Genomic DNA, 26,779 nt, shown 5'->3' with positions numbered 1-26,779 from the left:
ATCTTCCTAAAAAAAAAAGGAAGAGACACCAAAGTTTCCTCTCTCCACCATGTGAGGACACAACAAGAAGGTGGCCATCTGCAAGCCAGGAAGAGTCCTCATTAGAAACTGACCATGCTGCCACCCTGATCTCAGACTTTCCCATCTCCAGAACTATGAGAAATAAACATCTGCTGTTCAAGCTACCCAGTTTATGGTGTTCTGTTATAGCAGCCCACGCTGACACTAAGTCATGTCATCAAAGGGAAATTCCCCTTCTCTCGAGTTTTCAGTGTCATATTAAAGGAAAACTATGATGAGTAAACCTGTCATCCCCTTATCCTTCAGTGAGGTGTCTTCATAACCAATCACTTCGACAACTGAAAGACACACATATGCAGACCTCTGTTGTGTGGACCTGGCTTACATCCCCTTGTTCAGCAGTTGAGGCACCACTGATTCATGCCAGGAGATGGTGGCTCAGGAGGCTGTGGGTCAGCAGGCTGTGGGCCAGGAGACCGAGCGCCAGGAGTTGAGAGCAGTGCTGACGGGCAGAACTTGGCTGTGGGGGTGTACACACCTTGCAGCCCACTGAGGTGTTGTCCTGCCTGCTCCCTGGGCTCCTCAGCTGCAGTTTTCACTTCAATAAGGAACGAGCTGGCTGCAGGCTCCTTTGGGGAGAGTTTGCCTCTCAGAATCTGGGCATGTAGCCTCAGAACCTGAGGCCCTCTGTGTCTCTCATCACTCCAGGGGACCAGAGTCCAAGTGCCCTGGGCCTGAGGCATCTGCCCTGGCTGTCATTAAGCTACAGGTTCAGTGCAGCTTTCTTCTGTGTTACAGCAGGAATTGTGAAATAAGTGGGACTAAGTAGGACAGAAGCCTTATTTCAAATGTCAAATGTCAGCTGCACCAGGAATTTACTTAGGCCAGCTTTCAATCAGTCGAGTTCCACAGTCATTCTAGAATGCTCAGGGAAATGCTGCTTGCTGTGAGGAACAGCAAAAAGATGAGACACAGTCTCTGCCCTTGAAGAGACTGTCTCTCTGGGAAATGAGATGGACTCAGGAGGAACATGTAGGGAACAGCCCAAAGCAGCATGATTCCTGCTCAATGAGTCAGCCAGAACACCGTTTCAGTGGGGACTCAGGGAAATGACCAACAGATGCACTGGAGTGGTTCCAACATCTTCTAATACCGGACAGCTACCTGTGGCTAGGTGACTAATCCCCACACAAAGGCTCCTTCTACGCAAGTTTGGTCACATTCCCCAGGCACAGTTTCTGCTGCAAGGTGTACTTTTCATCAATCAGAATTATAGCAATAGGAAAGTAAAACAGAGGAGACCAATTCCACAAAATAAACAGGCCTGAAAAACAAGCCTTTTTGCTGTGCAGTGCTCTCACGGTCAGAAGTCACCAGAAAGCACTGCAGAGCACCCTCGAGAGTGTCCTGCACCATAGCCAAGGCTTCCCTTCCTCTGTCACAAGGCTCACACTCTGAGGAGTCCTGGCAATTGGACACCTCCACAACACGGCCAAAATCAGCTTGAGAAATGGTGACCTGCCTTCTGCTGCAGGTGGCTTTTCCAACTCTCCTCAACAAGGGTCTGGTTCCCCCAGAGACCAGCAGCACGTTCATGAATGAGTTGCTTCCTCTTAGTGGTCGGGGACACACACCTGCCCCCAGGAAGCTGCACTCAGCCACGCAAAGCACAAGTGGGAGAGGGAAGAATGTTGATTCTGATCAACATGCAGGTGGTGTGGGATGCTTGGTACCCCATCGTGGGTGTGTAGCTCTGAGCCCACAATGAGTCACAATGCTTGTGCATTCACAGACACGTCTTGTGGCTGAGCAACTGAAAAGCAGATAGCTCCCAGAAGTGGTCTTGTCTTCTCAGACCCCCTTCCCAATTTCACACCCTTAGATTCACGAGAAGGGTGTTATACATCTCTTCTTCTCATGTGCTGCTTCTTGTCCCTTGAAAAGCTAGCCAATAACTCAGGTTCCACACCATCATGCTCTCTAAAGGATGATTTTATTGCCACACCTAGGAACTGAGAATCCCTGATAAGAAACTTGGGATTTGATATACTTTATGGCAATGCTCAGATCATTACCTTGTAACTGACCTGATAAAGTTTTCAAATAAAATTTTATTAATGATACTCATTATATTAATACCTCTTACTGTATGGCTTATGCTTTTGCATAATTAGCCGCCATAAACAATCCTCTGAGAGCGAGCATTATTTCCCCCATTTTGTAAAAGAGGAGGCAAGGATAGGAGTTGAGTCACTTGCTGAAGCTCACGTGCCGTGGCTTGTAAGGTGCAGAACTGGAACATGAACCTGGGCCTTCAACTCTTCATGGTGGCAAGTGTTTATTAAGTGTTTTATGCAAATAGGATTTCAAATTCTTGGGAGAATAGTAAAAATATCAAAGACCTGTCAGTTTTTCATTGACAGGATTTATAAAATCCTCTCACATGTATTCTCCGACATGAATGTTAATACATTTTCTCTTTGTCAAGTGTCCTCTTTCTGTTTTCTTTAAATGAATGGTTTCTCTTCTGTTCTATATGAACAAGTAGACTTCACTATTCTGCATAAAATCAAGAAAATCACACACTGACATTTGTTATTAGCATGTAAAAAAATTCTGTTTCCTCCACAAACCATTTATATAAATGTTTATGGGATGGCTGAAGAGGCCTGGTCCTCAGCTTGGTCTAATCCTGTTTGCCATGTAGTGCTGTGTGACCTTAAGGAGAAGCAAGCCTCTAATCTCAGTTTAGTGTCACATCAGAAAGTTGTTGGGAATATTACTGAGACACTAAAAAGTAAAGCACTTTGTAAATGTTAAAGTCCTATACAAATGTAAGAAATTGTTCAATTACTCCCTAGAGCTAAGAGCTAAAGAAAGGATAGTGGCCTGCCGCAAGCCAAGGATTGACTGGACTTGTCTAAGTACTGGACTGAACAAAAAGGAGGTGGACCAGGTCACATAAGAGCGAGGGGACGTGGGTGGGGTTGAGGAGCGCACAGGTACCCGAGGAAGAGCCGTGACCATGCGCACACCTTTGGGAACCTCCGGAACAGTGCAGAGCTGTGCTGCAGTTTGGCAAATGATCGTAGCCAGGAAATCCTGACGATCGCAGAGGCTTCCTTTAGGAACGCCACAAAGACACAGGAGGCATGCTTGTCTGACCTGCTGATGACACAAACGGGCTCGTTAACAGGATTTGAGAAGTTGAGGGTGCGTTCGAGATGACTCAGAAGCAGAATAGCTAACGGTTGACCAGACGCTGGGCAGGCCCCCTAGGCGCAAACTCCAACCCCGCCGCCCACTAGCTGTGTGACCACGGCTGCTTACCAGCCCTGCTGTGCCCTGGCTTTGCCACCCACTTCACAGGGTCGCTGTGGGAATTAAACGAGTTGGTATGTGCTCAACCGCTTTGACGAGCGCTTGACCCGCGGCCACACCCACACACGGCTCACCCTGGGCCGCGGTCCGGGGCTACCTGAGGGAGTGGCCGTGCTGACGGCAGCTTACGGTAAGCGTCCCAATGCTCCGCGCTCAGTCGGACTCCAGAGGGCCGTCTCCCACCCGCTCCGCCGGCCTCCTCCCGCGCTGAGAGGAGCCGGCCGCCACGGCCTGCCGTCCGCGGGCTTCTCCTCTGCCGCTCGTTCTGGGGATCGAACTCGTCCTCTGACCTGTCTCCCTCGGCGTGCCCTCACCTTTGCCCCGGGATGCCTTGCCCATCGCGCTGGTGCACAGTCTGCGCGGCAGCTCAGCCCTGCTCCCGGGGTCTCAGGGGCGTCAGGGCCGCGCCCCGCCACCGCGCTCCGCGGCGAGGGGGGGGCCGACCTCCGCGGAGAGGAGGCCAGGGCCCGTGATGTTTAGAAGCGCTGCGTCCGCCGCCTCCGCCGCCGCGCAGGGCGGCCGTTCGGAGCTGACCGGAACCGTCAGGCTGGAAACGTCTGCTTCACCAGAGGCATCCACGCAGGGCGACCGGCGACGCGCCCACAAGGAGGGAGTCTGGACAGGCTGAGCGAGAGCTCCAGGGAAGTCCGGAGAGGCGGAGGCCGCCGGCGCGGACCAGCTCCAGTCAGGGCGAGACAGCAGCCGGCGAGCGAGCCGCGAAAGAGGGAGCCGAGACACTGAGACCAGCGCAGGGCCAGCCCTCACGGGAACGGAGGCGGCTTTGAGGAGACGGGAGGGAGCGAGGGCGACGACCGAGAAGAGGCCAGGCTACGCACGCGGTCCCAGTAAGGCGGCGGTCCAGGCCGGGGGGAGCAGGCGCCCCGCAGGCCGGGGCTCTCCCTGCGGCCGTCAGGCCTTCCCGGGCCGGGGCCGGTGGAGACGCCGTCCGGGGTCGCAGTCGGGGTCAGGGCCGGGCCAGCAGAGACGCGTCTCCTCGCAGACGAGCGCCCCGCCGCGCTCCGTATTTAACCGGACTTGCGCGCGTTTCCAAGTGCAGAGGCGGCGGCGGCCGCGCACGCGCAGAAGCGACGCGCCGTCCGGGAGCTCCGCCCGCGCTTGACCCCGCGGCCGCGCGCGCCCACGCCGGCCACGAACCCCGGGCCCCCAAGGCCCACGGGCCTCCAGAGTTCCTGCAGCCGCTGAGCCGGACCGGGCGGGGCGGCACAGACCCCGGGCCGGCCCGCCGGGACCCCCGTCCGCGGCAGGAAGTGAGCTCCGCGCCGCTCCGCCCCGCGCGCCCCCAGCCGGCCGCCGCCCTCGCCCGAGCCGCGGGACCTCCGGGCCGCCCGGGGGCGCCGTGCGGGCTGAGGCAGAGCGCCGGGCACACGGGGAGCGCTCGGAAGTGACGCGCATCCGGCGGAAGGCCCGCCCGCCCGCGCGACGGTCCTCGTGTCAGACCGGCGGCATGGCGCACTACAACTTCAAGAAGATCACCGTGGTGCCGTCAGCCAAGGTAGGCGGCTCGAGGGGCCTTCCGTCCCCGCCCTTCTCCGCAAGTCGCCGAGGGCCGGGCCCGCAAGGCGGGGCTGGGAGAGGGGTCGCCGCCGCGCCAGCCTCGCCTCCCAGCCCACGTCGCCCGGCTTAGGGGTCCCCTCAAGGAGCGGGGGGGGGGCTCCTTCCTTAGAGATTAGGTCCTTCCTCGGAGATCAGGCTCCTTCCTCAGAGGTTAGGGTCCCTCCTCAGACTTGCACATTAGGATTCTTCCTCAGAAGTCAGGGTCCTTTCTCGGAGGTCATGGTCCTTCCTCAGACGTTAGGGTCCCTCCTCAGAGGTTAGGTCGTTCCTCAGAGATTAGGTTCTTTGTCAGAGATTAGGGTCCTTCTTCAGAGATGAGGGACTTTCCTCTGAGATTAGGTTCCTTCCTCAGAGATCAGGGCCCACGGGGGTTAGGGTCTTTCCTCAGATGTTCAGGGTCACTCCTGAGAGTAGGGGGAGAGTCAGGGAAAACGTTATGAAGTAGGTAGCTGGAGCCTTAAGGGTTCACCGAATCTGCGAGATGGAGCGGAGATAGAGGAGGTCTCGAGGCGTGATCTGCCCCTCCCAGTGCTGACAGTGTTGTAGGCGCCTGGCTTTGTTTCTGTTTGCACTGGGGACTTCCTGCAAAAGTCTCCGTATGTATTTTAGAAGATTATAAACCGTGGGTTTTAGTTTTATCGATTATCTTGTATGCTTTCAAAGTCAAGGATATGCAAATCAAAACTGAAGGATTGTTTCTTTTTCTTTAAAATGTTTTCTGATTTTTGCTTGAGTTATCTGACTGCTTAAGTTCAAAGGTTCTTAGGTATTTAGAAAATAAGATAACCTAGGGCCGCCTGGTGGCGCAGTGGTTAAGGGCCCACATTCCGCTTCAGCGGCCTGGGGTTTGCCAGTTCAGATCCCGGGTGCGGACATGGCACCGCTTGGCAAGCCATGCTGTGGTAGGCATCCCACGTATGAAATAGAGGAGGATGGGCATGGATGTTAGCTCAGGGCCAGTCTTCCTCAGCAAAAAGAGGAGGACTGGCAGCAGATGTTAGCTCAGGGCTAATCTTCATCAAAAAAAAATAAGATAACATCAAGGAAGTTTGGGATAAAATTTAATTCAGCAGCTGTTTGCTAAGTGTTTGTTAAAGGCAAAGACTATAAAAGATGAACAAAGTTGTATATAGAAGGCTAAAGATTTAGTTAGAAGAGTGTTTGTAGTTTAAAATGTGTGTTATTGTTAGATACTAGTCTTAAGAGGGTTTCAGATGAGTGTATGAAAAGTAGACGTTTCTGGTGTAACTGTGTCTTATTTTATTTAATTTCAGGACTTTATTGACCTGACATTGTCGAAGACTCAACGAAAGACTCCGACAGTTATTCATAAACATTACAAAATTCATCGCATTAGACATTTTTACATGAGGAAAGTCAAATTTACTCAACAGAATTACCATGACAGACTCTCACAGATTCTAACCGATTTCCCCAAATTGGATGTAAGTGACTCCAAGGGATAACATGGTTATATAAATATGAGGCTTCAGAAAAATCAGTGTTTAATCAGTTTGGCCTGCTCATCTGACAGATAATGAAGGACACAAAATAATTGACTTGTCGAAGTTTCCTCAGTGAGTTAGTGGCAAAGCTGGGAACAGAACACAGGTTTTTTGATTCCTTAGTGTTCTTCCTTTCCCCCAACTAAACCCCATCTAAGGGGCCCAAAGCTGTCTCCTCAAGCTTTGTTTGTAACCTCTGGGCTTGCAGGGGTCAACACAAGCTGTTTAAAAGCTGAGGACTGAATCCGGAAGTCTAGGGTTCTGGTGGCTCACTGGCTTGTCTCGGCTTCCTCTCCTCCCTCTTTTCCAAGGCTCCTGTTCTTGTGGGCTCACACTGGGTCAGTGGCCTGAGGTCCGCCACTGTTGTGATCTTGCTGCTTCATCAGCTGATGATGATCAGTTCAGCACTGACTGCTTTCTTCATTGCCAAGAGGAAGTCGAGTGGGGAGCTGTGACTTACATGTTAAGCCAAATAAGTTGAATTCTTCACTCTGCTGCATAGTGCAGTTGGCCTATTTCTTTAGCTATAGAGAGCAAGAGCAGACACTGCTTAGGAAGTCCCTGTGGGGGTCACACGGTTGCAGGGTTATTTGAGGTGATGAAAGATGTGGGGTCAGGAGGCCAGTGTAAGAGCCTAAATTTGCCACTGCCCAGAAATAGTCTCTGAAGGTAGGTTAAGGCAGAGAGAAGAGGTTGGTTTATGTGACCAGAATTTCTTTTGCATTGAAAAAGGTAATGATGGCTGTTAAAAAAATACCGAAGTGTTTAAAATAAAAAGTAAATTCTGCTAGCAGACAGGCACTTATATGCATCTCTAGGACTTGGGTGCTTGATAGGTGCATGTTGAATGAGTGAATAATTTTTGGCGATAGGGCAGGTGTTATAGAAAGTACCTGGGGATGAAAAAAGATGTAAGAATGAGATTATTCTAAACTGATTTGGTGTTAGGAAGCACCTGATTTGAGCAAACAGAAAATACCTTGATCTTCTTAGTACCAGGTTTTTGTGGTTCTTTGTAAGAAATTTTACCTTTTTCATCCTTGGTATCTTTTTTATTATTACATTAGAGGTTTAAATTTATAAACATTCTGTTCCTGGTTTTTAGTTAGAGTGAGTAGTCTGAGGACAATTTTAGAGGAGAGAGTTAGAGTATGTTACCATTCATCAAATGGTTTTCATGTCTCAAGTACTCTTCTAGGTGCTAGGAATACAACGGTAATTTTAAAGAAAGGTCGCTATCCTTGTCTAGTAAACATGAAAATACAGAGTGTGTCAGATGAGAAAGGAAAGTAGGGAGTGCCTGAGCAGGGAGTTTGTAGCAGAGACTTGAAGGAAGTGAGATCATGAGCCGTGCAGCTATGTGGGAAAAGTGTACTGTAGGCACAGGAACAGCAAGTGCAAAGGCCATGAGGTCTACAATCTGATGTCTCTGAAGAGCAGGAAGACCGGGCAGGATGTGTGAGAGGGAGGGCACTAGAAGATGGATCAAAGAAGTAGTGGCTGGAGCAAGGCGACTTGTGTAGGACTTAAATTCTGTTCCTGAGGGAGCAGTCGGAGTTGAGCATGGGACATGCTGTGCTTTGACTTAGCTTTAGAGGATGACTGGCCCATGTGGGAAGAGACCGTTCAGAGGGGAACGCAGCAACTTAGATGACTAGTGGTGGTGAAGGAGTAAAGTGGCTGGCTTCAGGGTATCCTTTGAAAGAGGAGCTAATGGATTTGCTCATAAGACAGGTGTGGGCTTTAGCACCTTGGGCAGTGGTATTGCTATTCACCGAGACACGGAAGGGGAGCAGATTTGAGGACAGGGAGAGCAGTTTGTACATGTTGATCATGAGATGTGGGTAAGATGTCAAAGTAGAAGTGCCGAGCAGTCTGAGGCTCATGAGCAGTCTGGCCTGGAGATGTAAAAATGGGACCTGTGAAAATGTAGACATATTCGGAGCTCCATGAGACCACGTAGGAAATGAGTGTGGAAAGAAATGTGCTCCAGAAACTCGAGTTGAACATTGGGGTGGGAGCACAAGTCAGCAAGGGAGTTTGAGGAGTGGCCACAGTGGGTCCCGAGGCCGTTGAATAAAATGTATCAAGAAGGATGAGTGGCCAGCTGCCTAATGCTGCAAAGAGGTCTAGTAAATAAACGAGGATTGGAAGGTGACTGGTGATCTGATGAGCTGTTTTGATGGATTAGAGACAGTCCTGACTCGATTGGGTTTATGAAGAGTAGGAGGAAAGAAAAGACAGTATTTCTCTTCGTGTCATTTACCAAAAAAAAGAAGCCGAGAAATGGAAGGATTGTGGGTTCAAGGGAGTTTTAAAACTTTTAGAGAATTTTCCTGGGAAATAACAGTATGTTTGCAAGCTGATGGGAATGGCCAGGTAGAGAAGGGAGAATTTCTGGAGCTCAGTTCTTGAGAAGTAAGGGGATGGGTCTAATGTAGAAATGGAGATCTGGCTTTGGCCAGGTCCAAGGACAGTAGTGGGGATCAAGGAAGCTTTCTTGGGCATGGGTCAGGTGCATGTGTGGGCAGAAGTAACTGCTGCGCCTGCTTCCCTGCTTTCTGCTGCTTTTTTCTCAGAAAACTACAGTCAGTCATTAGCCAGGAGAGAGGACTGGGGAGAAGATGCTAGGGGTGTGAGGGAAGAGGAAAAGGTGTGACATACTTCCCTAGAAAATAACTCTTCAAGTATTATTTACTTGGAGGGATGAGAAACTATTGTATCAAAATGACTGTTGTTTTTCTTGTTATAGGATATCCATCCATTTTATGCTGATTTGATGAACATTCTCTATGACAAAGATCATTACAAATTGGCTCTTGGACAAGTAAACATTGCCAAAAATTTAGTGGACAAGTAAGGTATCTTCTTAAGGTAGTATCTTTTAAATTATTGTCAAAAGTGAAAAAATTCTTAGATATTTCTATTTATTTCTTTAAGTGTTGCTAAAGATTATGTGCGGCTTATGAAATATGGTGATTCTCTCTACCGCTGCAAGCAGCTGAAGCGTGCTGCCCTTGGGCGAATGTGTACAATTATCAAGAGACAGAAGCAGAGTTTGGAATATTTGGAACAAGGTACTCGTTATGCATAAGCAAAAATGGTTTTTAGTGTATTTGATTAAGCTACTTGATCTTTGTTGAGAACTTATTTTTGAAATACTTGTTTATGTCTTATTTTAGAGATGACAGGGTCAAATTATTTTTCCCAGACTAGCCTATAAGAAATTCTACCAGGCTAGTTATTAAAAAAGCAGCTAGCACTTATAATGCTTATAAATTAATAGCACTGTTAGGAAATTTTTTTATCATATTTAGTAAGTAAGGCATATACATTATCAATCACAGGACAATACCAAAAAAATATAAAACTGACTCATAGCTTTACCTATTATTGACACTAGTTTTTTCTTAAATGCTTTTCTGTGTAATATGTGTTTGCATTAAACTGCTACTCCAGTTTTGCCACCTGATAGTTTTGCTTAATAGGACAATTTCTGAATTAATGTAGTAGGATTTTTATTGAAACAGATATTTGCCTTTTTACATGCTTGTATTTTTACACTACAATTTTTTTTTTTTTTGAGGAAGATTAGCCCTGAGCTAACTGCTGCCAATCCTCCTCTTTCTGCTGAGGAAGACTGGCCCTGAGCTAAAATCCGTGCCCATCTTCCTCTACTTTATATGTGGGACTCCTACCACAACATGGCTTGCCAAGTGGTGCCATGTCTGCACCCAGGATCCGAACCGGCGAACCCTGGGCTGCCAAAGCAGAACGTGCGCACTTAACTGCTGAGCCACCGGGCAGGCCCTACATTACAATTTTTTTTAATTCAGTTGGTTTTGTTCCCTCTCACTGTGCATCTGACAAATAATTTGTGACAAGATTGTAGTACTTGACTTCTTTGACAGTGCTTCAGCTGATCTGTGTGATGCTCAGGGTAGCCAAGTAGTGTCACTGGAGCTGTGTGCCTTGTAGACGAGGCACCTGAGGATTGGTCATTACGTGGAAATAGCCCACTGCCTAGCCAGGAAGTGATGATGCGCATGCCCCCTTCAAAAATGCTTTTCCAAACATCATCTCACTTAGTAAGAATCATTTGGGCACTTCTTAGACAAGTTTTTGCCCCCACCTTTGACCTGTTGGATGGGATACCAAGTTGGTAGGGCCTAGGAATAGGATTCTTGGTACAGCCAGATTTGGGAAATACTGTTTGGTACCATGCTGCATCTGCAACTACTACTTTTTTCTTTCATTTGTATTTTCTCTGTCACTTATGTTATAAATGTTGGAGTGAGGTTAACATAACCATGGGCCTGGAGTATAAGTCAAGCAGATCTTAAACTTTTGAGTTTCTTAATTTTTCTTATGAATAATCAAACACATTTAATTTAAACTTCTCATAGTGCGTCAGCATTTGTCCCGTCTGCCAACTATTGACCCGAATACAAGGACCTTGCTTCTGTGTGGGTACCCGAATGTTGGCAAGTCCAGCTTCATCAATAAGGTTGGTCTGTCTCTGATGATAACATAGTGACCGAGGACCTGAGGCCAAAGCACTGCCATGTCGTGATCTTGGGTGGAGGACAACTGCCCTAGGCTTAAAACGCCGTTTCCATGAAGGGAAAATTGGCTCTGTCTGAACCTAGATTTATATTGCTCTTACAGAAACCATTTTATTTTTGATTGTTGTAAGTGTCCTACAGATTTGTAAGGGATTTGAGACATTTAAGTACATTTTTATTGACACATGGAGAGCTTCTCACAGGATATGTTGTCTCCGCATATTTTGGTAATGGTAGTGTCATGGGAGATACTGTTGACTATAGCAGCTTGCACTTGCTGAATTGGACTTCCTAGTCTTTGAAGGTATTTTTTGGGTGAATGTCACTTTGGTTGCTGTATCAACTTTCACATAAGCTATTTCGTCCAGGTAACAGTAAATGACTGCGTCTTCTTTACTGGCTAAGTTTATTAATTGGGGCTCAGAGGTATTATGTAAGTAACTTGGTGCTTCAGAACAATTTAGCTGAACTTGAGGGACCTGAAGAGAGTAGAAACACTGTTTAAAATGTTAGTTTGCAGCCAGCAACAAAACAAAAGATACCAAAAAACAATTTTTATGTGTGTTGTGGATACTTGCTGCCAAAACCACTTTGACTTTTAAGCAGATCTGTAGGTTTTTATTTAGTCCAAAAATTGCCATGACGTGGTGATAAGCCAAAGTTCTGCAATGACCTAGCTAATGTCTCAAACACTTGTAAGCCTGTGCTGTGGGGTGTCAGCCACTTAAGTAATTAAAATTAAACAGTAAAAAAATTCAGTTCCTCAGTTGCACTGAGCATGTTTCAAGAGTTCATGAGGACACGTGGCTAGCAGGCCCTGTATTGGACAGTCCAGATGTAGAATGTTTCCATTGTCACAGAAAGTTCTGTTGGGCATTGCTGGGTCTGGGGAGGATGAGAGGAGAAGCTGATGGATGTCTTCTAAATACTGGGCCTTGCCTCATAATCCCTGATGTAGACCCTTCCTTCACGGGCCCAGTGGTATGAGGAAATGGAGCCTGTCCATCTGTCAAAGTGTGGTAGCTCCTGTCCACAGCAGTTTAATCATGTGAGGGCTCTCTCTTTTATTTTTCCTGCCAAAAAAATTAGTCTTGATACCATGTAGGTGCCACATGTACATTATTTAAGAGCAAACAAGCTGTAGAACTTCTGTGATTGTGGGAGTTTTGTTTTGTTTTAGGTGACGAGAGCAGATGTGGATGTCCAACCTTATGCATTCACAACCAAGTCTCTGTTTGTCGGGCACATGGATTATAAGTATCTGCGTTGGCAGGTGAGAGTTCTTTAAACAGATGTCTTGGTGGTTTTGTTAATGGAGTTTGATTTTCATGAGAAGACTGAGGAGGTAGGATAGATTCTCAGGGTTGCCAGGAACATCCCCATGGAGAAAACTCATTTGAGCTTTAAGGTTGCATGAGGGCAGTCCTTGTTTCTCTGATAGAATTCAGGGGAAGTATCCAGCTACCAGTATGCCTTTCTGTGTTATGTTAACAGTGTAACAATGGTGCTTCTGATGAAATGAAAATCTCCTTGTCATTGTTCTGACTCTGTCATTAGAAATGGCATCTGCCAGCTGTTTGAAAGTGGGAAGCAATCTGTTTCCACAGTTGAGTTGAATTTTATAGACGATGAAATAATTCCTAAACCATGGGAGTGTTTGCCAGTTATTCCAGTTCTATTTTATGATGTCACTAATGAAAAGAGGAGTCATTCTCTCAAGGTCATTGGCTAGTTCTTTAGTGAGCTCTCAGGGTCCCTCCACCATTCCTTTAAATATTGAAAGATTATATACTTTTTCCTCACTGCTTTATTTTAGTAGAGTTGGTTGGGAGACCTACATTTTATTTACCAGTTTTCTCAGGACTTGTTTGGGTATGTGAGTGACCTCTAGGATGTGCTGGACGAGAAGTTTGTGAATGTGGACGCTTTGGAGTAATGAATCTAACAATTAGGTTGTAGATACTCCGGGGATTTTGGACCACCCTCTGGAGGATCGGAACACCATTGAAATGCAGGCCATCACGGCCCTGGCCCACCTGCGTGCTGCAGTTCTGTATGTGATGGATTTGTCTGAGCAGTGTGGGCATGGGCTGAAGGAGCAGCTGGAGCTCTTCCAGAATATCAGACCCCTCTTTATCAACAAGGTAAGTGTGATAACCAGTATTTTCATTTATAACCTGCAGTGTAGAGGTAATAATTTATTTTTTTCCCTTGTTCTAGCCTCTTATAGTTGTGGCAAACAAATGTGATGTAAAGAGGATAGCTGAACTTCCTGAAGACGATCAGGTAAATCATCTTAACATTTTGAATATTTCTTACTTACCAATTCTGAATCTCATCTCAGGCAACAAAAATTTAGGAGGAATGTTAGCAGTGCTAGTCCTGTTTCTTATTTTACAGTTGAGATAACATCCTCTGGTTTAGTTGACATAATGTTATAAAAACCTAGTTAGTGGCGAACTAAAACCGAAATTTCCCGATTCCTACTCTGTTGTAGAGGCTATGGAAACATCCATGCATTCAACAGGTCGGTGCATTTAACCTTTGGAAGATGTGCTTCCTTGGGAAGGGATTGTTCTCTTACATTGGTGCCTTAAAAGAATCAAAGCACTTTAAGGTGTGCTTTGCCTCTTCCAGGCCTCAGGCTACCAGTGCACTGGAGCAGCACTTTGCAGAATAAGTTTTTAGGTAGGAAGGGTTTCATGTGTGTTACTTACATACCTGCCACTTCTGTTCTGTGGTGAAATAAGTTTGGGAATTGAGTGAGTGAATGGAGGAGAAGGAACATGTGCACACTTTGCAGAACCGTGAGTGTGCATTGTCTGCTATAATTTTCCAAGAGGCAAGTAATATTGTTAGCCCTAGTTTTTCAAAATAATTTGACCCTGCAGCCCTCTTTAATAGGCATATTTCAGGATACATGCTTAGAGAAGCATTGCACTAGTACGGTGGTTCTCCTATCATGGTCCCCAGCCAGCAGCGTCAGCATTGCTTTCCCATAGTAATGTGTCATAAATGCAAATTCTTGGGTATACCCCAGGCCTACAAAATCACAAACTGGGGAGGCTCCCAGCAACCTGGATTTGAATGTACTCCCGGGTAGTGGATGCACACTTGAGTTTGAGAACCACTGCACTGGAATAATGAACTCATCTGGCCACATCTCCTAGAGTGTAGTCGTTTACCACATCAAAGGAGACCCTCTTGAGGGAGGGGTGTGCTGCTCTCTTCTCAGTCAGTGTCTCTGTCTTGTTCTATTTAGATGTTTAATACTTGGTAAGAATTCGGTTCCTTGGGGCACTGCAGGGTATTTTTTAAATTACTAATTATATAAATACTGACATCAGAGAATTTGCTTGTCTTTGAAAGGACCTAAATATATATCGAGCAGTCTCAGGTTTCCAGGCTACAAGCATTATAGGGTGGGGAAGAGGGGAAGGCAGGAACACTGGGAAAGCTGAGAGTGGATGTTGTGCCAGATGCTCAGGCTCAGTGGTTAGACATGCTCCAGTCTCTGCTTCACTCCCTGCCAGCTGTGATGGATGAGGTCGCCTTTCAGGAATCAGTGATAGTAACAACTGCATCATTGGGCTGTTTACCAATGACGTTGTCAGGGAGATTTAATGGAATTAGAAAGCAGGTGGGTAGTGGGCGCTGTAACGGTATTGCAGCCTGCCCTCTATTTATCCATGCTTCTAACTTCATTAGAGCAGCATCATAAGTTATTGCCTCATAATGCACGTGGTGGATGCTGTCACCATAAGCTCATGCAGATGTAGTGTCTTATGCAGGGTCATGTGCTAGTCATTGGTGGGATTGGCTCTCAGACCCTGGTATTCTCCAAGACCATTGATCTTTCCAGTGGAGGAGGGAGTCCTAAGTGGTAAGTTGGACCGTGTAGTAAGGAAGTAGATCTTGTTCATGAGAAGCTTAACTACCATGGGTGTGGTCACCTGCGTCTGAACCTGGCCGCATCTTCAGTGAGGTATCAACATGGCATTGGTGGAGGGACACACAATTGAAGTCCCTTCTCTTAGAGTCTTAGTGATTTATATGTAGCTAGATTCATAAACATTTTTGTGTTTTCTAAGGAATTCTCTTAGCCTGGGGAGGCCAAATATTTTATTAAAAATAGCGTTGAAAACATTCTGGGAAAAAATCCGTTTATTGATCTTGTCAAGTTTCTTTTTGGAAGGTGAAGTCTCACAGAATGTTCCAGAGAGCCTCTAGTTTGCCTGCTATAGTCTGGTTTAATCCTCCCAGTAATTTATATTTTCCTAATTAGAGAAGAATATATGGGAAGATCAGATAACTGTTTAGGAGAGATGTCTGTTCTTCAGAAGTTCAAAAACAAACCACAGATGTTGTGCTCGTTAGCATTTATAACACCCAGTTGAGGAACAGTAAGATTTGTTCGTGGGGAACTAGAAATAATGCATCTCTCATTTTTCCTTTGTATTCCTAGAAAATATTTATAGATTTGCAGGCTGAAGGATTTCCTGTGGTGGAGACCAGCACCCTCACGGAGGAGGGAGTTATTAAAGTGAAAACAGAGGTCAGTGCTTCCTTACAAGCAGGTGTTGACCTCTTTATTGTCTTTCTCTTGTTTCAGAAAAGTCAGTTGGCGGGGGAAATGTTTTCTTTCTAGGTGGTATTGACCCTGAGCACTGGTAGTAGTATAACTAGGCGAGAGAAATGAGTGTAAGTGCCCTCACTTAACCCGAGGTCCCCAACTGCCCAGGTGAATATAGGGATTTGAAGAGATACTTAGATTCACACTATAGGTAATTATAACTTAGGTCACTGTCTGCTGTGTCTTTTGACCTGCCAGTATTTCCATGGGTGCTGTCATGAAAACATGGAGTTTTTGTGGAACCTGTTTAAAACCAGAAGGCAATAAAATAGTGTGAAAAGCAAGAACAGCCTAAGGAGGCATTGCCTGTTGGATTTCACATGTGATTCTAATTACCTTTCCTTCATTGCTATTTTTACCTGAAATAGAAAGGGCAGCTCTGATACTGTTGGTTTTTCTCAGGGCTCAGTTACTCCAGGCAGAGTCCTGAGATGGGACGTGAATCTAGTTCGGGATACTACTTAGCTAGCGTGAGGGTCACCACTGGTGGGATACAGGCCCCAAATGGGAGGTGGGAGCATTTGGGGCAAGCTTTGTGGCAGCACTGCCTTAGGGTTCTGCCTCCGATGGGGCCTGGCCTGGAAAGGGAGAAAGATGCCTTCTCCCTCCTGGAAGTATGGTCTGCCCCAGAGTAGTTACATGGACCTCAGGGTAGTCCTAAGGACTTAGCCACCAGATGTCACTACTGAGGAACATTGCACAGCATGCTCTAAACCTTTGGGACATAATCTGCTGGTTAACAGGGCGCTGGTTCCCGGTTCCTCCTGGGAAGATGTGACAGGAGGCTGCCACAGGATACCTTGTGACTCGGTGCCTTGTTTTCTCACCTTCTTAGGCTTGTGACAGGCTTTTGGCTCATCGAGTTGAAACCAAAATGAAAGGAAATAAAGTGAATGAGGTGCTGAACAAATTGCATTTAGCTATACCAAACAAAAGAGATGATAAGGTAAGGTTGCCTTTCCAGAGAGCCTTTGAGATAAGATAGTGTTACTGATACGGTCAGTGGACAGCACCACATGCCTTTGTCCAGGAGTCGCAGATCCAAATGGATTTCATGAGTGGTCTTTAGTTTCTTTCTCAGAATGAAATGTATGACATGTATATCATAAAGAATTGAAAAGTTAAAAAAAAAAGTCTAAAATGCCAAGTTAAAACCACCTTCTCGCTCCACCTGAGGCAGTTACTGTTAACTCTGTCTTGTTTGTCCTTCCAGAAATATTTTTGGCATATAAGCATAATTTTTTTTAAAATTAACAGAATGTATTAGGTTCTTTTAAAATTTTCGTTTTCTTGCCATTACAAACAGAGCTCAGGAGCACATCTTTATACATACGTGTTTGTTTTTAACTGCAAATATGTCTGTGGAGTAAATTTTAAGGTATGGCATTGAAAATCACATTGTCCTCAAAAAATGCCTTACTAGTTTATTCTCCACTGTGAACAGTTGGAGAATGCACATTTCTCTGCATCATTAATGGGTGTTAGCTTCTGTCAGTCTAATAGATTGAAATGGTTAAAGATGGTTTTACTGTGACGTATTTCTTTCTTTCTTTTTCTAAAGATCGGCATCAGAGCTAACATCTGTTGCCAATCTTTTTTTGTTTTTTGCTTCTTCTCCCCAAAGTCCCCCAGTAGATAGTTAGATATTCTAGTTGTGAGTGCCTGTGGTTGTGCTGTGTTGGACACCGCCTCAGTATGGCTTGATGAGCGGTGCCCTGTCCGTCCCTAGGATCTGAACCAGCAAAACCCTGGGCCGCTGAAGTGGAGCTTGTGAACTTAACCACTCCACCACGGGGCTGGCCCCTGTGATGTATTTCTTTAATGATTAGTGCAGTTGAGCATTTTTAAGGTGCTTGTTGGTCTTTTCGGTTCTTTTGGTCATTTGGTTTTTACTCATTGATTTGTAATTTTTATAGTAAGGAAATCAGACTCTTGTATGTTCTATAAATATTCTTTTCTTTTTGATTTGGGGGATTTTTTTACCTCAAAGGAATCACATGTTTTTAAACTATTAGCATATATATTAATATTTTCTTTGTGTCTGCTGAGTTTTGTGTCATGTATAGAAAGGCCTACTGTCCATTCCAAAAATACTCTTTAAGAATTATTTTTTCTTCTATATTTTGATGGTTTAGTTTTTTAAAAATTTTGCCTATTTTGAATGGAACTCTTCACTCAGTCTTGAGTTTATTTTGTTCTTAGAAAGCAAGCAGAGATAGTTACCCAGCTCTGTTTTCAACTGGCTAGTCATTCGTCTCACAACTAATGATTGGATAATGTGTTTTCCATTGAATTTCTCATATGTACTTGGATTATGTCTAAATTTCTCATTCATCTGCTTTATTTCTCCTGATCACTTTCCTTGTGCATAATTTTTCTTGAAAATCTTGATGTTTATTTTTTTTGTAAATTAACTTTAAAATTGGCTTGTGAAGCCCTCCTGGCTTCCTTGCCCAAACTGGCCCTGCGTCCTGTTCTCTCCCCTTGATCATCTGTTGATTTTTAATTAGTCTGAGTACGGTTTTGCATTTTCCTTGCAGATGGAGAATTTGCTCCTACTTTTTCATTTTTGTGTTTCTTTCGCATTTAACAAGGCGTTTCACATAAATATTTCTAATAATATCTTCTCAGGAGAGGCCCCCTTTCATCCCAGAAGGAGTGGTGGCACGCAAAAAGAGAATGGAAATTGGGGAGCCGAAGAGGAAAAGGGTAAGTTGCTATAGGTTTCCTTTTAGAGAGGGTCAGAAAGGCAGTGCATGCAGGAGGGGTGGAGACTTAGAGCATGAACATGCTGAGAGCACCTGGTGCCCGTGCTCTCAGGCTCTGAGAACATGGCCGTGAAATCTGATGAAGGTCCCTACCCTCGCGGATGGGAGATGGCAGTGAGTAAAGTATATACGTAACAGATAGGGTCCACTGGATGGTCCAGGCAGCTTTCCTGCCAGGTAAAGGAGCTGAGCCTCGCAGGTGTTGAAAGCATTGGCTCTTAGATTGGAGAAGAGACGATTCACAGGGACAAGGAGGGAGCTCAGCATTTCTGGAACTGAAAGGTCAAATAGAGCTAATTTTAACTGTTTTGTTTTTTCATTGCAGGAACGAGATATTGAACTAGAAATGGGAGATGATTATATTTTGGATCTTCAAAGTAAGGGCTAGAATGTAATCGTTATTTTATTTTATTTTATTTGAAGAAGATTAGCCCTGAGCTAACATCTGCCTCCAATCCTCCTTTTGCTGAGGAAGACTGGCCCTGAGCTAACATCCGTGCCCATCTTCCTCCACTTTATGTGTGGGATGCCTGCCACAACATGGCTTGCCAAGCGGTGCCAGGTCTGCACCCGAGATCCGAACTGGTGAACCCCAGAATGCCACAGCAGAATGTGCGCACTTAACCGCTGTGCCACTGGGCCGGCCCCTGTTATTTTAAAATGCTAATTGCTTGTAAAGTGTTTAAGAAAACTGTGAAAGGACTTTAATGAATGAAAGTCTTCCAGCGTTTTGTTTAATTTCTTAAAGATGAAGGGTTGCATACTGACAGGGCTCTGTGAGATTTCTTCCAGGTAGTTTTCTGTCATTTTAGGATACCGGGATTTTTTTTGTAGCTAACTATAAATAACTTTTTTTTTAACTTTAGAGTACTGGGATATAATGAATTCATCTGAAAAGTATGATAAGATACCCGAGATCTGGGAAGGCCATAATATAGCTGATTATATTGATCCTGACATCATGCAGGTTTGTGTCACTCGTTAAATTATGTTATTTTGTTAGTCCTTTTTAATGCAACTACTGGAAGGTATGAGCATAACCTTGGGTTCACCTCTGTCTGTTCCCCTCGCTCCTTCTACCCCCACCAAGCCTCCCGGCCCTGATCATGACCGCCTGCTCCTGCCAGGTGTCCTGAGACTCCAGGATTCTGCCAAGTAGGCTGCCATGGGCGCAGCACCATTAATCCTCTTCCCCCCAGCTGGCATTCTTCCATCCGGGCCCCTTCCAGACTCCTCAAACCTGCTGGTACTTCCTTCTGCCAGTCTTAGCAGATGGCGCCCCTTTGGAAAGAAAATAGAGTTGTAGGGTGTGAATTTCCTGATCTCTCACTCTGTCCTTTCCCCCATGGGGCCTTCTCACCACAGAGGTTCAGCCCTGGGTGCAGGCTCAGCTTGCTCTCTGACCTGGCCCACTCTGTCTTCTCTGGAGTTTTCTCCATCACCGATGTCTTCCTCCTGTTCACTCCTCTCTCCATTTGCTGTTTCTTAGCATGTGAGTGTCCACAGGTTTGTCTCATCTTTTCTGAAAAGCAAAAACTTTCTTAAACCCTGTGTCCTCTTTTAGTTGCTGTTCTTTCTCTCCTCACTCAAGCTTTTTAAAAAGAGACTTTGTAAAATATTTGCAGTGTACGTTTCAGTACTTTCCGATCCTCAATTCCCAAATGCTGTCCTGAATTTACATTTCAGTCTGGTTGTCGACATCTGTGCAAGCTCTTCATACCCAACATTTCGGACTCATTTCTGCTCCAGAAGCTAACCTGGTTGATAGCATCATGATTTATCTGGGTATCCAAGGAGTAAACTTAATGTACGCCTCTTTCAGTCTTCTCTTCCTGTTTGCTCCGCTTCTGAAATAGTCCTTATTCTGGCGTCTTACTTCACCTCACTGCCTTTGCTTTCATTGGTCTTCTTGCTTTTCATTCTGTTGTCCACACTCCCATGTGTGAGAAATCTCCTTCAAATGTTATTCTCCATTAAATTCTTGGGTACGCCTCTTGCTTTCTCTCTTGTTGTGTAGTGTCCAGTTTCCTTAGTCTCGGTTCAGCGTAGCCTGTGATTGGCCTGGCCTGTCCTCTTCCCGGCCTCCCCCACTCTGCACTTGTTACATAATTATTGATATGGGCACATTGGACTGTCAGATTTCTGTAAAGGTTTATTTGTTAGGTGGTGATATACATACACATATTTTTTTTGTTTTTGTAATTGTAAAGGCAGTGAGGTGGTATCTTGGGATGGCAGGATGGATAAATGGGCTGTTGTCGTGTAACGCCAGTTCACAATGATGTTGTAAGTTTTTCAAGAAATGAGGTTCTTTGTATATCTGCTGGGAGTGGTGGGGAATGAGGGAGGTGACGTCCGCACGGTTTTAATCTTGGTATTTGGAGTAATTGTTTTTAAATGAGAAAAAGAAATGACACAAAAGAGTTAACAGTATGCTGTCAGCTTAGCGTTCCTGCCGTCTTCATTTTCTTCACAGAATCTGTTTGCTGGGAGGTAAGCCCTGGCATGTAAGACGAGGCCCACCTGAGACAACCCTGGCATTCACTGCATCCTGAAAGGCTTAGTGGAAACCTTGTTCCCATATAAGCGTTGCTATGCTGGTGTATCAGTTTTTCATTATTGCTTTTGTTTAATTACAACTCTTTTTAAAGAAATTGGAAGAGTTGGAAAAAGAGGAAGAGCTAAGGACAGCTGCTGGAGAGTACGACAGTGAATCTGAAAGTGAAGATGAAGAAATGTTGGAAATCCGACAGCTGGCAAGACAAATTAGAGAAAAAAAGAAGTTGAAAATTTTGCAATCCAAAGAGAAGAATACACAGGGACCCAGAATGCCTCGAACTGCAAAGAAGGCAAGTTTTATGTCTCTTCAAAGAGGCATGACCTGTTTCTTTGCTGATTGGATTCTTGTATAGTCATTGCTAAATACAGCATTTCAACTCTTGTGTGTCCGTAAGATTGTTCATACTTTTTGTTTTTGAGGAAGATTAACCCTGAGCTAACATCCACTGCCAGTCCTCCTCTTTTTGCTGAGGAAGATTGGCCCTGAGCTAACATCTGTGCCCATCTTCCTCTACTTTACATGCGGTATGCCTGCCACAGTATGGCTTGCCAAGCGGTGCATAGGTCTGCCCCTGGGATCAGAATCAGCAAACCCTGGGCCACCAAAGCAGAACATGCGAACTTAACCACTGTGCCGGCCCCTGTTCGTACTTTGTTTTCTTGGTATATATTAATTTTTGAGCTTGCTTGATTATTCTGATTATTATACCCTTTCTTGGTGACTTTGAAGTTCAGCACTATTAGATTCAAGTACTTTGCAGTTGTACAAATTAATTTCCTAATTCATGATATGTAGAAGTAAAGCCATCAATTCACATGTTCTTGTTTTATAATTTCTTTATTAGTCAGGACTCATCTTTTGCAATTTACAGAAACCTCACCCAATCTAACTTAAATCCAAAGGCAACTTATTGACTCCTATGACTGGTTAGGGTGGGGAGAATTGCACTTTAGGCACGAATGGATCAAATGATGTCAAGATTCTTTCCACTTCCCAGCTCTGTTTTCATTAGGTGTCTTTCTCTCCTGCTGCACGCTCTTGTCAGGGTGGCAGGTAAGGCTAGGTCCTGTGGGTGCCCCAAACCACAGGACATGGCAAAAATGGAAGGGCAGCTCCCTGAAGAAAGAGGGAGGGCAAAGTGTAATGAGAGAGGAAGAATAATGATGACGTTCCAGATGTTCACGGATTTTCATGGGATTTAATGAGTTGTCCAAAAACATGAACATGAGCCCATTTCATCAAACTAATTTTGCTTAAAACAAATATCCTTTTTAACACCATTTTAGGTTCAGCGGAAAGTCTTGGCGAATGAGATGCGCAGCCTTGGTGTTGACATGGATGATAAAGACAATGTGAGTGTGCAGAGATGGTCTCAGATGCTTACAAAGTTGGATTCAGCTTTCTCTTAAAAACTAGGGTCCTAGAAACCAATAGGATTACAGAGTTGACTAAAAAGGAAAATAGAATTTTAGTATTTCCATTGAGGAGCTTCATTAGCATGAATCTTGATTAGTAGTGGCTAGTTAAGGACTGAAGGATGCACACTGTTTTGTCCATTTCCCTCAGGGACTGGTTCAGGGGCATTTGGCTCAAGGGACTGTGCTCTTGGTGCAGGATGGTATTTCCAAACTTAGTTCTTGTTGTAGATAGACCTTGCATGCTCCATCGTCCTTAATTAAAATTCATCCCTGGGGTTGGGGGAGGTTCCCCTGGGTGTTACTCCAATGTTCTGCTTCAGTTCACCTCAGTTATGAGAGGCAGCCCCAGTGCGTTTTCTTTTTCTTTTGTTTTTTTGCTTCATGTCAGTGTTTTATTATATATCTATTTACATTATCTTCCATTCCAGGTTAATGGAAAATTTGGAATATACTGAAAACTTCTTAGAAAGAAAAAAGATCACTTGTGGTTACAGCACACAAAAATAAGCTAGGTTGACATGTACATTTTTGCATCTACTTTTTATTGTAGTATAAGCATTTTTCATTTTAGTATAATTTTCTCACCTTTTTAATTGAGTAAAAACATTTAGTTTCTTTATTTAGGCTTTTTGGATTGTTTGCAGTTTAAAAATTCATATTCCGTCTCCACAAACAATGTAGGATGATGTGTAAGAAGTATACAAGAAAATAGAAGAATTTGCATAGGGAAAAGTACGAATTGGAATAAAATGTCAAAGAGAACAAAACAGATAAATTTATATTGTTCTATACAATTTTTTTACTTAAACTATGACTTTGATTTTGGTGACTAGTCTTTACACGGTGCTTTCATTAGCTTCAGTTCAGTTACCAAATAAAGATGAGATGTTATTGAGCTTCTCAATGTGAGAGGAACTTAGGCTATAAATACTTCAGAACTATTTTCCTGGGAGCCCAAAGATTAGAAGGCATTTCAGATACCTATTATGCATTCTAATGTTTTTGCTTGATGAATTATGCCAGAGCATAATATGCATCTTCATATAGAGAACTTTTTCATATTCTGGATTATTTTCTCAAAACAGATCCCCAGAAGTGCAGTTACTAAAAGGGATAACATTGTGTTAAGGTTTTTTTCCAGCAAGCATGGACTAATTTGGGTTTTAATCAGCAATGTATGAGAGTATCTTGCTCACATGGAGTACTATTTTCGAAGATTGGCACCTGAGCTAACATCTGTTGCCAATCTTTTTTTTTCCTCCTTCTTCTTCCCAAAGTCTCCCAGTACGTAGTTATATATTCTAGTTGTAGGTCCTTCTGGTGGTGCTGTGTGGGATGCTGCCTCAGCATGGCTTGATGAACGGTGCTAGGTCCATGCCCAGGATCCAAACCAGTGAAACCCTGGGCCTCCGAAGCAGAGTTCATGAACTTAGCCACTCGGCCACAGGGCCAGCCCCCACATGGAGTACTATTTTAATGTACATATATAGCTTCTGACTTTCAGTTGTTTATTAACTGCTAGGCTCACTGCCTACATGACTTTCATGGTAGTTGTATTATTATTATTTCCCTGTTATTTACATCAGTTTACATAGTTATTTCAGTAACGAGGGTGAACAAGGCACCTATGACCAGTATGAGCAGAGCTGACTTGCCCAGGGACTGACCACAGAGCCTGTCCTTAGCAGTCTGCATGTCTTTGCTTAGCCTCAAGGCTGAACTTTCTCATGGCTATCACTCTGTGTTCATATAGCTAACCCCAAAATGGAGAGGTGAAGGAGAGAGACTCTTTATGTCTAAAACAGAAATTCTGATGCTAATCCAATGATCCTAGGGTAAGGGAAAACATTGTTGAATGGGCAGTTCTATGTAAACTTAGTTAAATGGAGTTAAAATCAGCTTTGTAATATACAGTAGTTGAGTTAAGTGAAAAAGAATGTTTGACCAGTAATTGATGTGAAATTAACCGTATTTTAAAGACCTTTAGCTTATTTTATAATGGTTCTAAAAGCTCCTAACTGTTCTCTTCCCTCATTGGGGTAATTTCACGTTTGTCACTAAGTCTGGAAGCCAGGCTGGGGTACTGAGGCACTGAAGTTTGCTTTTCAGGCCCATTATGCAGTCCAGGCCAGGAGATCTCGGAGTGTTACTAGGAAAAGAAAGCGGGAAGACTCTGTTCCACCCTCTTCTGTAGCCCGGAGTCGCAGTTGCTCTCGAACTCCACGTGATGTCTCTGGTCTTCGGGACGTCAAGGTTAGTCTCTGTAATGTGTCATTAAAAAACAACAGCCTCTGCTTTTAATTACATGAGACTCAGGGCAAAACACCCACACCTTTCATTTGGAGTGGCAGGGACGGCAGATGGGGGATTAGCTGCATTCTGCACCCCAAAAAGTAAGCTTGGGCCAGGGTACAGTGGGTGTCCCTGGATCTTTGCCCTAGGTACAGCATCCATGAGTGGTGTCCTTTCTCAGGAGTGGACAGAAGCATGGCGTCATAAGGCACCAGGCGATCTAGTCTAGGTCCCAGCCATTTACAGTTGTGATAGGAAATGGACCCTGATCAGAACCTAGAGGCCTGGGAGCTGCAAACCCATGCAGGTAACCAGACCAGAGGGAGTTGTTTTGGCCAGTCTGTTGGGAAAGACATTTTGGATGTACACAGTCTTTTTTGCTGAAGCTTCTTTTTATTTAAAAAACACAAACAGTATTAGTTTCAGCATTTTGAAAGTTTAGACATAGGAGAAATTCTGTATGTAAACTTGCAGCAGTCTTCTTTATAGAAGCCTGTGTTTTCCATTCCTCCATGGCACCTCCGTCTAGAAATCTGGATTTTAATACCAGCATTGCCACTTATCAGTCAGATGTGAGCAGTACAATTTCATGGGCCGGAATCTCAGTTTCTTTCTCTGTCTAAGGGGGAGTTAGATGTATCTAATCTTCCAGATCTAAAATGTGTCTGGTCCTTCTAGGTACAAAACTTCTCTAGATATAATTTTACCCCATCTTTATACACAGATATTGGTTGAATTCCTGCAGATACTGTGGAGAGTCTGAGGGAAAACAGTAGTGAGTGAGACTTACCAGGGCTTCTCCACAGAATAGACCTGGACCACTGAGACAGGTAACAAAGATACATGAGGAAATTTAGTTTTTGGTAGCTAATGTGTTTTATGGTTTCTTCTCCTTTATAGATGGTGAAGAAAGCAAAGACTATGATGAAGAATGCTCAGAAGAAGATGAATCGCTTCGGGAAGAAAGGCGAGGCAGACAGACATGTATTTGATATGAAGCCCAAGCACTTACTCTCTGGAAAGAGGAAAGCTGGTAAAAAGGACAGGAGATAGTGTCTTTGTCAGCTGAAACAGTTTAGCTAGACTGTTGTTTGTTTCTTGTTTTGGTATGGTATGGTTTCATAAAATTGGAGTCATGATCTATAAACTGAAAATAACAATAGCAGTTGTTGCTTTGCTTAGAACTATGGTTAATCCTTAACTATACAGGTGTGGGACATTTTTATCACTGCATATTACATTTTGAGTAGAGAGTGGTTTCTGCATTTAATGGAGTTTTGATTGCTTCAGATTTGCAGAACTGGAAAGATGTATTGATTTGACTATGTGGTTTCTTTTTCTCCCGAAGTCCACCCACTACATAGCTGTATGTTTTAATTGCGGGTCCTTCTAGTTGTGCATTATGTTGTTTTTGATGGAGAAAAATCTTTTCTTCTGCAAGAGGGAACTTTGGTTTACTGCACATGAATAGTCTTTTTTTGCAAAGAAAACTTCTCCACTTGTGGACATGGGCAGAAAGCTGCTATTCCTGTCCTGCAGACACAGGAGCAAATGCAAGTTTATATGTTGGAATGCCAGGGCTAAATTATTTTCTAGTCTTTTTGTACAGAGTACCAATGTAATTCGTCTTCAACTATTTGATCCAAAATAAATTTCTAAAAGAAAATAGTTGTATTTATTTAGGGTTATTTTGTTTTGTTTTGTTGACTTAGTTACAAATTAGTGTTGATTTGGTCAGATAAACAGGTGAAAAAATAAATGACAATTCCTTTTTGTTTTTAAAATCACAATAAGCTCACACCCATTAGGATGGCCACTATCAAAAGAACAGAAAATAGGTGGAGTGATGTCAGCTTCATGGCCGAGTGAGCCCATCTCTTAGTCTCTCCCCACTAACATACAATGAAAAGGACATTCATAAACCAACAGAGGACGTTCACGTAACACAGTAGACGTGTGAGAGATCCACACTGCTCTATATTTGAAGGTGAGGGTGCTGGACCCCCGCTGGGAGGTAGTGCAAGGAGATAAAGGAATCTCCTGAGTGGCAGCAATTTAGGG

The 26,779-nt window shown here is 44.4% G+C and overlaps 2 protein-coding genes across 22 annotated transcripts in view; one reads left to right on the top strand and one right to left on the bottom strand.

Moving 5' to 3' along the window:
* The window catches only part of LOC106782748 (laforin), a 56,944-nt gene extending 52,129 nt beyond the window's left edge, over window positions 1-4,815 (bottom strand). For 9 of the 21 annotated variants that reach the window (XM_070254984.1, XM_070254977.1, XM_070254980.1 and 6 more), the window contains exon 1: window positions 3,717-4,815. In XM_070254984.1, coding sequence (XP_070111085.1) covers window positions 4,312-4,815 — 504 coding nt within the window. In that variant the 3' untranslated portion in view covers window positions 3,717-4,311. Of the gene's footprint in view, window positions 1-1,995 lie in introns of those variants that run through there. The other 12 variants (XM_070254972.1, XM_070254973.1, XM_070254970.1 and 9 more) reach the window with 11 other exon arrangements.
* On the top strand, window positions 4,783-26,384 carry GTPBP4 (GTP binding protein 4). Its single transcript, XM_001500943.7, has 17 exons — window positions 4,783-4,915; window positions 6,252-6,422; window positions 9,235-9,338; window positions 9,423-9,559; window positions 10,889-10,989; window positions 12,228-12,320; window positions 13,000-13,191; window positions 13,268-13,333; window positions 15,513-15,602; window positions 16,516-16,626; window positions 18,312-18,389; window positions 18,774-18,825; window positions 19,315-19,415; window positions 21,100-21,297; window positions 22,295-22,360; window positions 24,536-24,679; window positions 25,619-26,384. The coding sequence occupies exons 1-17, from the start codon at window positions 4,868-4,870 to the stop codon at window positions 25,769-25,771; spliced, it is 1,905 nt and encodes a 634-aa protein (XP_001500993.4). The 5' UTR covers window positions 4,783-4,867; the 3' UTR covers window positions 25,772-26,384.
* The last annotated feature ends 395 nt before the right edge of the window (window positions 26,385-26,779 follow it).

The sequence above is a fragment of the Equus caballus genome, chromosome 29, assembly GCF_041296265.1.
Source record: "Equus caballus isolate H_3958 breed thoroughbred chromosome 29, TB-T2T, whole genome shotgun sequence".
NCBI lineage: Eukaryota > Metazoa > Chordata > Mammalia > Perissodactyla > Equidae > Equus > Equus caballus.
Note: the sequence above shows the minus strand (reverse complement) of the source record. Positions and strands in the feature narration are given on the sequence as shown.